At 52.6% G+C, this 16,413-nt stretch overlaps 6 protein-coding genes across 6 annotated transcripts; 2 read left to right on the top strand and 4 right to left on the bottom strand.

Moving 5' to 3' along the window:
* Positions 1-168: 168 nt before the first annotated feature.
* Positions 169-1,578, top strand: Z517_07168 (uncharacterized protein; the record flags this gene model as incomplete). Its single annotated transcript, XM_013428906.1, has 5 exons — positions 169-488; positions 674-798; positions 865-1,151; positions 1,222-1,497; positions 1,552-1,578. The coding sequence occupies 5 exons, from the start codon at positions 169-171 to the stop codon at positions 1,576-1,578; spliced, it is 1,035 nt and encodes a 344-aa protein (XP_013284360.1).
* Positions 1,579-2,682: 1,104 nt separating this feature from the next.
* Z517_07167 (uncharacterized protein) lies at positions 2,683-7,072 on the bottom strand (the record flags this gene model as incomplete). The annotated part of the gene is made up of 5 exons (XM_013428905.1): positions 2,683-5,319; positions 5,378-5,513; positions 5,562-5,698; positions 5,782-6,144; positions 6,200-7,072. The coding sequence occupies 5 exons, from the start codon at positions 7,070-7,072 to the stop codon at positions 2,683-2,685; spliced, it is 4,146 nt and encodes a 1,381-aa protein (XP_013284359.1).
* A 380-nt stretch (positions 7,073-7,452) lies between these two features.
* Z517_07166 (uncharacterized protein) lies at positions 7,453-8,952 on the top strand (the record flags this gene model as incomplete). Its single annotated transcript, XM_013428904.1, has 2 exons — positions 7,453-8,394; positions 8,443-8,952. 2 exons carry the CDS (start codon positions 7,453-7,455, stop codon positions 8,950-8,952), a joined length of 1,452 nt encoding a protein of 483 aa, XP_013284358.1.
* Positions 8,953-9,768: 816 nt separating this feature from the next.
* Positions 9,769-11,256, bottom strand: Z517_07165 (uncharacterized protein; the record flags this gene model as incomplete). The annotated part of the gene is made up of 1 exon (XM_013428903.1): positions 9,769-11,256. One exon carries the CDS (start codon positions 11,254-11,256, stop codon positions 9,769-9,771), a length of 1,488 nt encoding a protein of 495 aa, XP_013284357.1.
* A 1,015-nt stretch (positions 11,257-12,271) lies between these two features.
* Z517_07164 (uncharacterized protein) lies at positions 12,272-13,298 on the bottom strand (the record flags this gene model as incomplete). Its single annotated transcript, XM_013428902.1, has 2 exons — positions 12,272-13,193; positions 13,252-13,298. The coding sequence occupies 2 exons, from the start codon at positions 13,296-13,298 to the stop codon at positions 12,272-12,274; spliced, it is 969 nt and encodes a 322-aa protein (XP_013284356.1).
* A 1,405-nt stretch (positions 13,299-14,703) lies between these two features.
* On the bottom strand, positions 14,704-15,600 carry Z517_07163 (uncharacterized protein; the record flags this gene model as incomplete). The annotated part of the gene is made up of 1 exon (XM_013428901.1): positions 14,704-15,600. One exon carries the CDS (start codon positions 15,598-15,600, stop codon positions 14,704-14,706), a length of 897 nt encoding a protein of 298 aa, XP_013284355.1.
* Positions 15,601-16,413: the final 813 nt, after the last annotated feature.

Raw genomic sequence — 16,413 nt, 5'->3', positions numbered from 1 at the left:
CAGACTGCTTATGGTGGCGCCGGTATTTGTTCAGATGCTCCCAATCAGAATCAGTTCTGTTGTATGTAGCATGCGGGGGAGAGGCTTCAATTGATACATATTTGATGCCTATTTTGACGAAAACTTCCAACAGCTCTGTTTGCATCGCCATTCGATTTTCTTTCGAATATGTCGTTCTTCAACCCTCCTCCAAAGCCCGAGAATCCGTTGGCATACCACCGCATCCTCTCCCCAACAGCGTCCGTCAAAGTCTCCCCTCTGTGCCTGGGTGGCATCAGCATCGGGAGCTCATGGACCGAGGTATTTGGCAAAAACGAAAATCCAGACTCTCTGCTCGACGCCTTCTACGCTCTGGGTGGCAATTTCATCGACACGTCCAACACCTACAATGGCGAGGACTCTGAGAGATTGATTGGTGAGTGGATGGAGAAGAGGGGAAACAGAGACCAGATGGTCGTTGCGACCAAGTATACCGCTGGCTACAAGGCGTACCAGAGAAATGAACTTCCCTTACAGAGCAACTACACGGGCAATTCGGCGAAAAGCATGCACATCTCGGTGAGAGATAGTTTGGCAAAACTAAAGACAGATTAAATTGACATCCTCTACGTCCACTGGTGAAAGGTTCTGATGTCAACGGGGGGGTGGACCAACTCGACTGACTGGGTTTCAGGTGGGACTTTGCAACATCCGTGGAAGAAGTCATGACACATCTTCACGCCTACGTCATGGCGAAGCAAGTGTTGTACATCGGGGTATCTGATACTCCAGCCTGGGTGGTTGTCAAGGCAAATGCATGTACAGTGGTGATCCCTTGATGTACTTTGCTTTCCACGCCGGCACCACGCTGATGCGATGCGACAGATGCTCGAAGCCACGGCCTCACACCATTTTCGGTGTACCAAGGTCGATGGAATGCCGCGTACAGGGACATGGAGGCCGAGATCATCCCCATGTGCGAAGACCAAGGTATGGCGATTGTGTCGTGGGCTTCTCTCGGAGGAGGACAATTGATATCGGTGCAAGAAAGGGAGGCAAAGATGAAGGACCCAGACGCCCATAAAGGGTACGGCTTCCGCGAAGCGGATGTCAAGGTGTCCACGGCGCTGGAGAAGGTCGCGCAATCCAAAAAGACCACGACCCAGGCGGTAGTAAGTATCTCATTTTAAATGCATCGTGTCTTGGATCAAATATTTGCTGGCTGACCGCGCAACACCCAAGGCACTCGCCTACCTACTACACCAGTCGACCTATGTTTATCCAATCGTCGGGGTCCAGACGGTCGAACATGTCAAAGCATTGCCAGAGGCATTGCGGATTGAACTTTCGAAAGAGGACGTCGAAGCGATCCAGGATGCTGGAGACTACCGACCCCCGTTTCCCATGAGTTTCTTGTTCCAGTGGACCGGAGAGGAAAAGTGCCATCTGGGCCTCACACCTGCGGACGTCAGCCAATACCAGATGGCGGCCTGGATCCAGGCGCCGCCGAAACAACCTGTATGTGAAGTGACAGCTCGGTATAGGTCATCAGCTAACAGACGGGGCGGGCAGCCATATCGACCTTGGAAAGGACCGTGAGCAGTATATAACCGAACGAAGAAGTCACGTTGCAATTTTGGGTGTGTCATTCATCCCGACACAGATCCTGCTCTACTCCTCATTTTCTCTTCAAGGCTGAAGCTCCCCTCCCGGAAGTTTCCTTTCTGGAGGAGCTCCAAGAGCCTTTCGTCTCATCTTCGTTCCTCAAGGGCGCTCCAGGGCACAAGGCATTATTCTTCCCTTGGTTCCCATTCTCCCTTTTGTGAGAGAGAGAGAGAGATTACCACACTCACCTGCATGCACCTCGCGCTCGCCTCGCTTCTATTCTGTCCCACTCACTACAACAAAACGACCACAAGTATCTCGTGAAGAATGGAGTTTTAGCTACGTATTTGTGGTCTCTGGAGGTGGAGTTTGTGGGCTGCGCATTCGGTTCACACCTCCGCTATATCTGATTGGTTAACAAGGGGTAGGCGGTATCAGAGATATTACCGCAGTACATAAAATCTGCTCATTTGAACGACTCATGGCCGGATTAGCTTTCCGTGGGAGAAAGCTGCAAATGTGTCAGCAAAAGGGGGGGGCAGTTTTTGGGGAACTACTGTAACTCATGACGACTGAGAAGAAATTCGATGTCGTCGCCGATTGGTAATACAGCTTTCAGCTCAGAAGGCAGCTTCTACAGGAGAGGTGACAGTGCAACAACACGCCAAGAGTCACCCGGTGAAGGTAGGCACTACAAGTATTATACGGCTAAAGCAGGAAGGAGGCCTTGCAGCATGGTAGGACTCAGGAGAGGTCTTCCCGTCACCTAGTATTTTGTATATAGACGATCAGACCTGGCCTAAGAAGAGGTACGAGACAGACTAATGCATAATAACCTTGCTCAGATCCTGCCCAAATCAACACCTGCCTTGACCTCGAACAGAAGCAAAGTACCCTTGTGTCTGGCGTACCGCCCCTCGCAGCCGGCCATCAGGTCGGCTCGTAACACGTTCATGACAAGTCGATTGTGGGCAACGCTGCTTGGAGCCATTCGATGTAATAATCACTGAGCATACTATTCATTTCTCTCGTTACGCTTGAAGCATCAGTCTCAACAATTTCTGCCAGACTTACCAAATCCCACGCTGCGGGTAGACTTCAGTGCTGAGGCCAAGGACTGCTACTGTGCAACCTCACCAGCTCATAGAGTGCATCCGCGTCCTTTGCTATGGCCGACGCAGACGCTCCGGAATCTCCCTTTGAGAGCTGGACCAGCAGATCAAAGACCGATTCGTTCAACGGACCCGAACCCGACTCCTCCATCGTCTTCAACTCATGGTCAATCTCAGAGGAGATGCGTAGATTCTGGATTTGAGCCATGACCATTGCCGAGTGTGCGCCGTACATCAAATCTGAGTCAAGCTCGGGAAAGGCTTGGCTTGCTTGTCTCACCATGAACATCATGTTTTCGTTTTCCTGGGCTTCCACTCTTGCACGGTCCATCAGGATCCGTGCTCTCGCCGACTTCTCATACCAGTCTCGCGCTTTGTGGGTGATTTCCCCCGGGAATCTGCCGCTGTTGTCTCGTTCTGCCTCCGCTCCGAATGTCATCAAGAGCTCGATGACTTTGTCGCTGTTTGCTGCATGAGCCATGTGCAATGGTGTCCATCCTTGCCCGAATGGGAGATTCGGATCAGCTCCATTTTCCAGTAGAAGTCTCACCACATCAGGCAGTCCTTTCCCTGCAGCGTGGTGGAGGGCAGTTGCGCCGGCCGAGACAGGCCCTTCCCGTGCATTGATATCGTCAACGTAGGGCAGAAGCAGTTCCATAAAAGGCATGACGTGGTCACAAATTTCGTACTCGTGGCTCTTGAATATTTCGTGCAAAGGCAAACAACCTGCCAAATTGTACTCATTGATCAAGCGAGACATGCTCCCACTGGCAGATTCGAGAGGCGTCCCGGCCTCTGTCTCGGAGTCCTGCAGGCTCGTCATCCAAGCCATGACAAGCTCTAGAGTGTCGACACTCGCTCCTTCGCAGCAAGCGTGGATAATGTTTCGGTTTCCTTGGTCCCTTGAATTGAAATCAGCTCCTTCCTCGAGCAGAAACTGGCAGATATCAACTTGGCCGACGCAGGCGCTCATGAGAAGAGGTGTCAGGCCAGAAAGACTGCTTTCATTTAGCTGATGCGTTGTCCTAGGGTAGACGAGCTTGACCATTTCAAGGCTTTTGGAGGCGACGGCTGATTGCAACACCGACTGCCAACCAAATGTAAGAATGTTGGAATCCGCACCTCGCTCCATCAGGAGCTGGGCCGCAAATGTGTTGCCAATCGAGGCAGCCAAGTTCAGAGGCGTAAACCCTGCCTGGTTCCTAACGTCCAAGTCGATGCCAGGCATTGAAACCAGCAGCTTCAAGGTCAGTTGCTGTGTCCAATCAGGACGTTCGCGGAAACGCCGAGCGATTCCAGAGGATTCGAGGAATTGGGTCATGTCCCAATCCTCTCGTACCGGCGGCCGAGGAATCGGGGAGTCTTGCAAGACGTAATGTAAGGCAGTATTCCGCCGCACATCATGCACGTTGATGGTACTTCCGGCAGAGCGCAGCGCGGCCACAAACATTGGTAGACGCCAACCCGCTGCGAGGTGGATGGGCAGTAGTCCGTCTTTGACCCGCAAGATATTGACGTCGATACCAGCATCCAGTAATGCAAGGAACGAGGACCAGTTCTCCTGCTCAATTGCTTTGCACACCAACGGAGACTGAGCTCTGAAATTCCCCGCATGTTCGTGGCGAGGTAAAGGAGCTCGGGGGTCGTAGCTCGGCAGGAAGTCAGTCTTCCCTGTGGCATAAGCGAGTCTGTATAGCACATGACGAATAATATAACCCTGAGAGTACTCCGCAAGGTCGATCCAAAGGTTCACGGAGGTGAGTTCAGTGAAGTTTTGGGTGTAGTTCAGCACAAAATCCAAGGCATCCGTGTCACCAGCTCGAACGGTAGTCTGAAGATCCGAGGGCGCCATCTCTGTTTCCGCTTTCAACCGTTGGCCGTATTGGCGAAACAACAACTCGAAGCACTTGGGCCGTTTGATGCGAATGGACAATTCGAATAAGATCCTGGCTTCTGTCCGGGATCTCTCGGCCTCGTCAGAGTCGCCTTGGAGGCTTTCCGGAGGCAGTTCCCGCAGCAAAGTTTCCGCATCATCGGCAAGAACGACATGTCGGCGTGGGGCCAGAAGATCCCACATCTTTGTTGTTTCATTGGCGAGGTCCACGTTCTTAGGCGCCATCTCTGGATATATGGCAGCGTTCACGTTTCGACCCACGAAGTTAGACCACGTAATTTCTTGCTTTTGCCAAAACAATTTTGCGTATTCAAGATCGCGCACCCCGTCCGACGAGCAGTACATGTTGACGAATCTCGCCAACAATCGGGGATGCATCGGATACATCATATGGGTCGCGTCGAGTAGAATGTCAGAGATATACCACCGGTACAGATCCGGCTCACCAAGCCCATCGGGTAAGCTGAAACTTTGAACTGTGCTGGCCCAAAGGGCCTGGTGTCGTGCAGAGAGGACACGAGTAAAATCGTCACCGGTGCAGTCCGGATTTACCTGCGCCATGGCAAGGCTGTCGTTCCACCGTTTGGCCAGGACTGCGTTTTTCTTGCAGCCAAAGCCTTGTCCATAGCAGATCGACATGATCTTGCGATGCTCGGACCAAGGATTGGCATGCGCAGCTTCTGCCCTCATTCGCTGAAATAGTACCCGTCTGACCGCTGGTGGCATGTCCTACATGCAGCAACACTGAGATGCGGCAAACACGTGGTTAAATGCAAATCGTACTCACTCTAGTTGGATGCGCTCTCTCTTGTTCCCCAACAGCAGAAGCCTTCGTATAGAAGGAGACCATATTGTTCCGAGTGCGTCTAGATGACTGGTGTCTATCGGTGCTATAGGGCGTCTGATCGTGTAGGGGGTCGGGGCTAGAGTCCAAGTCAGAACATGTCTAATTGCAGTGACAATGCACCCACAACAGGAATCTCTGGAATATGATTACAGGCATCCGTCTCAATGGATCAGCTGTAAGCAAGTATGGCAGGAGGTAAGTCTTGGGTAGAGACTGTTCGCTGTCTGGTGCTGGCGGTGTCTGGCTTATCGTCCTGTCGATCTACCACAGTATGTGTCAGTCATTCCAGAGTGGTTACAAGGACGTAGTTCAAAGCAGTCACCAGGTCAGGATGTTCTTCAAACCAGCTCTTGTACAATGATGGCTTGAAAGCTTGATTCGCCATCCTTATCAAAGTCAGCCCGGTACTTCACACAGTCGTCCAAGGCATACGCAGCAGCACGGAATTCTGCCCACAAGGTATTCAAAAGCCTGTGACTAGCGTAGCGGCCAAGTGCAGGGACTAGGTCGTTGAAGTTCCGAGAGGGAGCAATGTCTCGGAGCGATGGCGTGCCACCTGGCGCCTTGGCCTCGAGCCGTGGCTCGTTTTCCGGATCGAAATCAAAAAGAATGAAGGCAAGAACGAGCCCCAGGGAATACGAATCCTGGCATCGAAACAGCCAATCCATCATTGTTGGAGGACAGGCTTTGTCATCCAAATCCCAATGCTAAATCCCCTTCAGTTAATAATTGTGCGGAAGATAGAGCGAGCGAGCTTCTGACCTCGGGGCCACGCCATGGAAGAGTACTGCCTCGAACTTCTCGTTCAACGTCTGGTGATGAAACTAAGTTAGCCGCGCCCCTTGCGAACCCAAAATCTGCTATTTTGGCAGTTAGGGAACCGTCAGAAGTGCGAAAAAGGAGTATGTTGTCAGGTTTGATATCGCCAACCGTGACATCCGCTTTGTGTAAGCCGGAGATCCCGTGAGTCACCTCACTCGCAAGTCGTGCCCGCGTCTCTGGCGCTGTTAACGCGTTGGACAGCATAAAGGTCCTGAGATCTGTGACGGCGAGCTCCATCACTATCACAGGTTGCAACAGCGGCAGCCCCAGTTCATCTTGAGGCTGGCCGTCCTCAAGGTCTCCTTCTGACTCTTCGGTGAGCAATTCGGGCTTCAATGAAATAGCATGGATATCGATGATGTTAGCGTGCCGGCGCAGGTCTGGATGTGTCATAACCCTTAACTCCATGCCGGTCTCTTTCAACAAAGCATCATTCTGACGCTCTTTTGCGATTGAGGGCGGTCGCGTTGAATCGATGTTGGTATACTTGAGAGCAACCGGTTTCCCATTGAACGAGCCTTTGAAGACGGCCCCAGTGTGACCCTTGCCAATGGCTTGACCGCGCTGTAGCCTGTCGTAAGGAACGAAGATGACGCCACAGTCTTCGATGTTTAGAAAGAAGTCAAGCCATGTTCGATGTCCAGTCTGTTTCTCGTCTGCCTGCTCCTTGTCGGCCGTTGGGAGGGAGATACATGCAGAGGATGACAAGGACGGCAATATGGGAACACCGGAGAAGTTAGAAGCAACTGAAGGAAAACTGTATTCTGCAGCTTCCACGTCAGCATCATCAGGCAAATCTTCCGCAGCCGACATCACGCAAGTAGCAGTCGGGCGAGGACTTTCAAAAGTCTCTCTCGATTCATGCGATAGGAGGCCTGCACAAGTTGATATCTCTCAGCGAAGTAGAAACCAAAAGTGTTGGCGCGAGTCACGTGCATATCGACTCACCTTCCTTTCTTCAATTCACCCTCGGTCTCTAGCCTCAATCCAACAAGTCGATGGCGAGGATCGTGAATTCGACAACAAATCTTAGGGACGGGCCATCGGACAAGCTTGCCAAAGACGGCCTAGCCTTCCAGCCTCCACCCGCCAACTGCCCAGCGTGCGGTCCCACGTCGGTCGTCTGTCAGCGGCTGCCTCTTACATTACCAGCCGGATACGTTGAGCGTAGGTAGTAATAGGCCGGCTTTATCATGGACATCTTCCAGACGACGGTGACATCTCTGCGAATTATATGGACATTCGTCGACGGATGCAAATCATTTTCCAAAGATGCCGCGTCGCTTGCGGTTCGCCTGAAATATGACGAAAGAATCATCGTCCGAATCCTGCAATACTTCGAGGACCGCAAAACTCGTTCGCAGAGTCAAATCCTTAGCCAAGACGACGAGATTCTGTTGAACGAATTGGCCGAATACCTCCGTGTATTTCTTGAAGGTATTGAGAGCGCAAGATTCAAAGTGCAAACAAGGGGTCTGTTGCGGCTCTGGACACAAGCGATGTGGGCTTTGCGAGCCAAGGACATCCAGAAGCTGGAGAAAGAGCTCTACGAATGGACACAACGCTTTGATGTTCGACTTGTCGCGTTGCCTGCTAATCTGAAGACTCTTTTGGACCTGAGCCGTGAGGCAGCGACGGAACAAGACTCTCCAGGCCTGTTTGTTCTCCGTCAGGTCGAGACCATGAAAGCCCATAAACCACAGGCGAATGTCGCCAATTTGCGGTGTGAGCCAGACGCTGTTGAGCTGCGGGAGAGGACAAATCGCTCGCTGGAAAGCTATGTGGCTGAGTACAAAGGTCGGGTTTCGTTCGTGGAGTACTATGCTCAATCTCGGCTGTTAGAATCAAAAGACTCTTGTGAGGAACTGGCAACGATTTTGAGTATGGCCAATCCGGTCACCATGGGCTGTCTTCAGTGCTCGGCCTTCTTCGTCGATGCCGCCCACGACAGGTACGGTCTTGTCTACGGTATCCCTTCTCACTTGTCACCTCAACCTGGGCAGCAGCTACGGACCTTGCATGATCTGTTCCGAGAGACCAGCCAGACTAAAAGGCTGTTGCATCCTCTAAATCGACGCTTTCACGTGGCCAGCATGGTTGCCACAGCATTGCTCTATGTACACGCCATGGGTTGGGTACGTATGGACCTTAATGCTCTAAATTCCTCACTCACCTCGCCACAGGTCCACAAATCTTTGAAGTCGGACAATATTTTGATCTTGGAGGGCAACCAAGCTGACGCCAAACATCGATTCCCATACTTGATTGGCAGCCCATATCTGGTCGGGTTCCCATACGCGCGACAAAATACCGCGTTATCCGCGCCATTGGCCTTTCAGGAAGCGTCAACGACGGGCGTAGACATATACCGTCACCCCGGCCGCCAGGGAGTCGCGCCCGCTGAGCGCTTCTCGATGTGCCACGATCTGTACAGCTTAGGGGTGGTCCTGCTGGAAATAGGACTCTGGAAGGCTGTTGACGAGAAACTGGGCGATTTTCAGGGCAAGACCCCTGCGGAGGTCAAAGACAAGTTACTGAACATGGCGCAACATCTCAGTGTTGTCATGGGCAGAAAATATCGGGACATCGTTCTGACTTGTCTACATATCGGCGAAAACGAAGAGGTAGGGTCGGTCAGGTATGTGCAAGAGATCCTTGGTAAGCTGGAGGAGCTATCGACAGTGATGAATTGATATCCTTGAAGGGGGAACCCCAGACGTTTGTAGTAAGGATACGTGCGTGCTGTTGGCGCGGCACCACCATGTGAAATCTTCATTTGTGGGTTCCGAAAATGGCCAAGATCTGCTCCGTGCTGGCTCACATGCGCCGCGTCCAGAATACCCTGGACAGCGAGGGCACATGGGAGACCCTGTCTAGTTGCGCACGAACAGACACTCGCCTTCACTCCGATTTGCGCCTGTTGCACTGGCTAACACTCAGGACCCAACAAAAGCCGACGCCTCATGGTTTGCACCGACGTGGACGAACCGAAATTCCTGCAGATCTTCAGGGCATCTTAGGGGTGTGGCTCCCGTCATTATCTCTGTCAGGTCAGCATCAGAGTACTCGGCACGGGCGGAGGACTTCTCGCGCCAAGCTCACACCAGAGATCTGATTTGCGAGCGCTTCGTTCGCTACCCCTGCCAAGCCAGCCTTGTCCTTTGGTGGAGACCGTCGTCGTTAAAAGACCATCGCAAATCAGCTTTGGGCTGCGGAGATTTCAGAGAACCAGAATTATGAAGAAGATTTTCCCTCTTCCGGCCGCTACCCGAATGCTATTGCCGTTCCAATACAACAAGTCGTCGAGCTCGAGATTCGGGATTCTCCTCCTACATTCACCAAGACCCGCGCCAATGCAGCCAATACATTTATGTGTCAAAATTCAAAACCAGTTCCATGCCAACGCCCAACATTCCTCTATTCAAAGTGTGCAACGCAAACTCGTTTTATCATTCCTTGTCGTAGATTGTTTGGAACCTCACCCACAGCACTATCTTTCGGGCGGTTGATCATTTTTCACGAGCAAGTCGACAACGGCGAAGGTGACCAAAGGTAGCAGTACCCAATCCAACGAGCAGCCAGGAAAACAAGATCGGGAGAGCGCGGTGGACCACGGGGACTGCACCGCGGGACCAAATGTCTGTCAGGAGAGCGTATGCCTCGTTGTCCGGGAGGGCAAAGCCCCAGCGATAAAACGCCGGATTGAGCTCGGGCGGGCTGATGGAGCTCGACAAGTTGATAACAATCCAGGTCAGAATGAAAAATGGCATGACGGGGACAGGCCAGAAGGCGGCCGCTGTGTCGACAACGACAAAGTGCACCATGTGAAGCAACCAAAAGGCCATCCATGTCAAGGCAAACTGCGCCGCATCAACCGACCATGATTCTCGGAATGCCCAGATGTATCCGGCCATGCCGAGTCCGGAGAACAGGGTGTAGCCAGAGGCAAAAAGCACGCGGATAATCCCAGTGGTAGTCGCGGGCGCCTGTTTGTAGATCCCCAGTTCATTGGAGAGACCGTTTAGAATTAACACGAAAAAGAACTGTTCGAGCACTGGCATCACCATTGTCGCTGTGTTGTATAGCAACCTTGTCGGGTGAGTGGCTCTCATAATGTTGACAGCAGAGACCCCGATAGGATGGAACAGGACCTGCACGGCGGCGCTGTGGTTTCGGTTCAGAGTCTGCAGCACGGCTTGGCCATGTCTGTGGTGATAGTCTTGTTCGGCGGCCTCTGCGAGAACCTCAAAATTGGACTCAAGCGCCTCGTCCGAGAATGGAGGGTATCTGATCTCGTTCCATATGTATGTGAGGGCATCCGAGGCCTGGTAGGTCTGAGCCGCTTGGCCACCGGCGAGGGCACGATCAAGCCTCGCCGACGCATTTGGGTTTACCACGAAAGCCGCCCAGTACGAGCCGGATTTGACGGCGTCCTCTGCTTCAGCAAGAGAGCTCGGTCCAGTGGCGGAAGGCTTCTCGAATGAAGGGAAGCTGGGGCCTCGAAGGCTCTTGTAAGCACTGTTGACAGAGTCACCGATTGTCCCACCGTCGAGGTCCAGCCACAAGACATTCAACGAGGAGACACGGCTGTTGGATCCCCACAGAGACCCATAGAGGTACGACAGGTTTGCCAGGAAAAGCAGCTGCAGCAGGACGAAGACGACTGCGATCTTGAGAAGAAAAGACTTTCGCGTGTGCAGCCAGAACTCCTGCCCAGATCTGTCGCCCAAATCTGCTTGTAGGGAGTGGTAGGATGTCTTTTCCGGTGTGTGTGAATGCCGACTGTTGGCTCGTGAGAGGAAAGAGGCTCGGGCCGGCTGCGGCTCGGGCGTGTAGAAGCTCCTCGAGGTGCTACTGTGGGCACGGAGCAGAAAAGGGGCCCTGTCAGGCAGGTTTTCAGAGTGTGAGGATTGCTTTGATAGGTTGGTTGACCGGACACTCTCGTCATCGAGGAGCAAAGGGGCTTGAAACGGCCCGATCTGGTACTGGAGAGGCATTGTTGGGCTTTTCGAGACTCTGTGAGTGCTTCGCAGCAGCCGAGACCACTCCCGAAGCCCACGCAATACGGGCTTCTTCTTAAATATGCCATCGACGGCGACGTACGTGGTGTATCTATCTGTATGCAAGCGTCTTTCTTTAGAACCTCTTTGCGCCTCGTCCGATTGGATGTGGAAATCCGTGCCTGCATCAAGCAAGAAAGGCCGCGGGGATTGCCCGAAGCGGACAGAGTCGGTGCAGTGCAGGTATGGAGGATTTGCTGCGACAGGACAGGTTCTTCTTCTTCGCACCAGGAAGGAACACGCAGGGTGCTTTGAAAATAGAAGAGCGACAAACGAACGTGCACACATGCCCAGAAGGTCCCCAATGCACGCGCGGTGGCTCGGTGCAGACAGGACCGGTCGCCCGGCAAGCATGTCCTCATCCGGTAGCTGTCGTCCACGCGGTACGTTCCTTCCAGTCCGCCGCCTGGGTTGGAAATGGTTGCTCGAGAGATTCGTAAGTCAATAACTTACTTCCCTGGCCCGATGTGATGTGAAGGTGCACAGCAAGTGGAGGGGCGTATGGGTGTTTCTCACCCTTTATCAGATCTGAGGAATTAATTGCCTATCGCCATCCGTCCCTTGCGTCCGTATGACGGTGCCTTGATGCTGGGGCAGTCACGGTCGAAAGCAGTATAAGGGCTTGGATCAGGCCTCAAGAGAGATGGCGATGCAGGAACAGGTGCCAGCGTCTTTTTTGGCTTTGTAAGTGATCATCTGCAGAGTCATAAAGTTGTAGGTTGTAGTATTTGTACAATTACTATAAATTATTATTGACCATTTCCGCGTCTCGCAGGGTTTGCTTTCTATATTTTGTTTCATCCGTTATCTGCAAGGCCTGATACCCAAGGCTAGAATCGCCAAACATTGCTTTTGTCCGTTGTAAGCCATGGCTCATCATGGTGTTCATGTGTCGTTTCCAAAACCCCTGAATTAATGTACAAGAATAACGCTCGAAAAACTGACAGGCAGCTTAAAATCGGAACCGACCAACGCCCCATCGTTTCTGGCGTCCAAGGTCATTGTGTTCGACGGGGTATTTGGACAGGGCAGACTGGATGTGGGAGCCCTGACCAGCCGTCATGTTGGTCCCACGATACCCTTCGGTGGCAGTGTTGTCGTAGGTGTCGTTGTTTTGATATGTGGTTGCATTTTGGTCCGAGGTGATCGGTGCCGGCCCTTGGTCAAGAGGAGGCAGGCCTCCGTTCCTTCCGGCTTCTTTCTCGAGTTCCGCTTCTCTTTCTCTCCAGCCCTGAGGGACGTGGCGCTTTGACCGCACCGAAGGCCAAAGGTCGAGCAGGAACGAGAGGATGTAAAAGGTGAAGATGAGGGCGACAATCCACTCGAAAACAGCAGCAACATTTTCGTGGTTGTTCCACGATGTAGAGGCAAAGACGATGGCGAGGATAATCTCGAGAATGATAAAGGCAAGTTTGACCCAGAAGGAAATACGCAGGACGCGGTGCTGGCGGTAGTGGACGCCAAGTCGTTGATATTCGGCGCAGAGGAAGATGGCCGAGATGATGTATCCACCAATAAAGAGAAGCAGACATCCGTCATGAACTTTGTGGTGATGGTAGGTGTCGAAGATGGACAGAAAGATCAGACCACAGGTGCCTGCGATGGCGAAGAAGATGGCACAACTCGAGAGCGCGGACTGGACGCGGGAGGTGTTGGGTGCCAGACGACCATAGTGTCGAAGCCATCGCTCCGACATGAAACCCAGGTCGAGGAAGACGGTGGTGATGACGGAACCGGTGATGAAGAGCGGTTTCAGTCCAAATGCCCCAATGTCAGATATGTAGGCTATGTGCTGGTCTGCGCTCATGGACGGTAGGTGAGGATGTCCGTTGGCTTCCCAGGAGCAGAACATGGCCAGCAGCATGCCGAGCCACCTGTGTGAGGAAAGTCAGTACCATTGTTCAGACTAGACAGAGTGTCGGCACAACATACATGCCCGCCGAGATCACGGGGAACCACCAAGCACTGAGCCACCACATTTTGATAGGGTTCGAGAGAGTTGTTGGAAGTAAGAGTTGAGAGAGTTGAGGGTTAGAGGCGCAGGTGGAGGTGGTGGATGGAGAGATGGAGAAGCTGGATGTCAAAGTACAGTTTGGCTGGAGGCAACAGGTCAATATGAAGAAAAATGTTGTGTCCGAATTCACTCAATGCGGCACGTTTGCGGGAGACTAATGCTAACGATTAAGTAACCTGCTAGGGCCTTACTACATCATTCTGGGAAACCGTGAGGCAATGACGGAGATATTCCAGATGTAACTGCAGGATGATGGCCCGCCCATTGGCTCGTGTCGATGGTGACTACTCATGGCGGAGCCATTTACTTAGCGACATGGCCGCACAGAATCGGAGAGAGCGAGATCCGGAAAAGTCTCGTGTGCCATGCCTCGTTGAGCATTAATGGCCGGAAGATGCACATGCAACGTAGTCGGATATAACGGTGAGGTGCGAGGTATGAGCCACTGCCAAGTACCAAGGCATTGGTAGCAATATGTGCAAGTACTGCAGGAGAAGGGATGAATGCTCTTGTTGGGCACGACGTCATTGACAGTAGAGAGATCTTTGGGAAGGTGGGAACTTGATGGCGGATTACAACCAATCACAGATGTGTCTGGACATGTTCCGAGTCTTCCGGAAACATGACGACATGGTAAAGTCTCGGACAATCTCGCCATTTCCCCTGATCTTCGGAGCCGAATACGATGCATTCCCAAAAAGACGCACTCGGCTTCGACATGCGGTCTAGCAACCTCGTACAATACTTGAGCCAACCACGAACCTCAACATCCTACCAAAGCATCGGTCACTCTGATCCGTCCATTCCCAAAGCTCTTCGGCGACTGTGGTTGTTGATAAGAACTGCGACGTAGAAAACCTCTATCGGTTAGCATATCTTGCTTGTCCCGCTCATTCACCGCTCCTTCCCCTTTAGCTTGAATGACTGTGCAGATGCTAGCAGGATCCTCTTGAGGAAGAATGCCCCCAACGGCTTCACTGACTGTGTGGGCGAAAGTATGTCAGCAACCCCAATTCACTTGCCGATAACGTGCTGACCAAGCCATTACCATGCAGCGAGCGCCATTTCCTGGATGAGGCAAGTCTAGATTCTGGGGTACATCCGAGATAGACCCTGGATTGCGGCGTGCCGTGGTACAAGTTGACTTCAGGATATATGTAAGAACCCGTGAAGAAGTTTATTCGACTTCTAGAAAATCTCGTCCCGAAATCGGGATTGTTGTTTGTTGGGCCCGTAATATTTTGTTATATGGAGAACTGCCTCCGTGTCGACCGTTTTGAGAATGTGCGAAGGTCCTGTCCTCCGCTTGTCGACGAGAAATAGGCAGGTGTTCCCAAAGGCTCCGGGCATCTCAGAAGGTGTTGGATTCTCTACGGCAGGCTGACTTTGAGTACGTTTTGAATGCGGTCGGTTTGCTGGGGATCAACGCCAATTTGAACCAGGTAGGTGGAAAGGCCGCCATAAGTTGTCTCGAGGTGCTGGGCAATCTTCTCACAAAAGTCTGGCGGACACTGGGCAAACGACTCGTCTAGACCAATGCTTTCGATCTCTTTCATCCTTTCCTCCTTCTCTGGCTCGAGTTCCGATTCAGACTTGGCATAGTCCTTGCTGGCAGCATTCAAATCGATGTCGCACAACAGCAGCACCAACAATATTATCATTCCGGTTCGATCCTTACCTTGGGTGCAATTGATCATGACAGGCCACCCTGCCTCGTCGGCGAGGACGTCAAAGACTTGTTTGATCTCAGGTTGGCTGTGGTCGAGTGTGTCAATCCCGAGGCCGATGAGGCCCCGTGGCAGCATCAATTGTTTTCCAAGCACCGATATGCCTTCGGTCCGATAGCCCAAAGCCATCAAGAACAACAGCTTGGCAAGGCTGGTATACTTCAGCTGCCAGATCAGATGTCGTTCAAAGCCTTTGCCGTTGAGATTGATGTGCTCGTAACGGATGCCAGGTATTTGGAGCGGTTCGGCGATGGCCTCATTGGACGAAGGGGTCACCGCTGGTTGTGCCGCCACAGCAGCTCCGGACCGTTTCTTGGCCGCATTGATGTGTTCTGTTTTGGAGCGAAGGTCGATGATCGTCTTGATCTTGTACTTGTTGACCAATGCATCGCGGTCAGACGCGCTGGTGTCGTCCGGTCGCGCACTCCTGAAAAGGAGACCCGGGCGGAGAACTTGAGCTCCCAGGATGGTGTTGACGTGAGCTCCCACATCACGAAAGTTGAGCAGGTTGTCAAAGTTATGTGCAATGGGACGATCCATATTGGTGACGAACTGACTTGTGGTTGTCGGAGTGGAGACTTGGCGTTCTTGCGTGCCTGGCAATATGGTACGGAATGGTACTTGTGTTGGGTTGACAAAAAACAAGGTGCTGAAAGCTGCCAGCCACCTGCCCGACTGCATGTCATTGTGGGGCACGGGAAGGAGCTCTGGAGGGTAATTAGTACGGTAAGTTTCCTTGGTCCCTGCTTCCCTGTCCCCTGGTCTAGCTGTGTAACTGGGTCGGTGGCTGGATGCTTCTACTCTGTAGGTACCACATGGGCGCCACAGAAGCTCGAACTGGGCAGCTCATGAGTTTCTCGGGGTGTTCTCCTCTTCCTCCTCTTCTTGGATAAGCGAAGGGTCCGATCCAGAATGGGGTACGGCCATGGCTATCGGCATCGCATCGTGTGCCTTTCCCCTCCATCTCATTCTCCTCCCTACAAAGTTCTCCAACCAGAAACAAGAAGGATGGCTTGTGGTAGAAAAAGCGAATGTCGACAATTTTCACACCACCCAAACTGTAGGTAGGCGCGATCATCAGTAGCTGGTAGCTAGTTTGGCTTTCTGGTAGTGGGAGCAACTCTCCTTCGATTCCTATTGGCATGACGTAGGTGGTAATAGGGACACTTGGGATGACATAGACAAGTGCAGTTCTTGGTCATGACGGTGGTGGGTGGTGGTGGATGGGGGACTGCGGACGGTGGACGGCCCATGGTGCACTGCCGTAGGGATGGTCCAGGGTTCCTCCTCCCAAGCAAGCTTGGGGACCTTTTGATGAGCGAGCGGCACGCCACTGGCCTTCTGCAGCTCTTC

This window comes from Fonsecaea pedrosoi (genome assembly GCF_000835455.1).
Source record: "Fonsecaea pedrosoi CBS 271.37 unplaced genomic scaffold supercont1.4, whole genome shotgun sequence".
NCBI lineage: Eukaryota > Fungi > Ascomycota > Eurotiomycetes > Chaetothyriales > Herpotrichiellaceae > Fonsecaea > Fonsecaea pedrosoi.
This window is presented reverse-complemented; position numbering and strand designations above follow the sequence as displayed.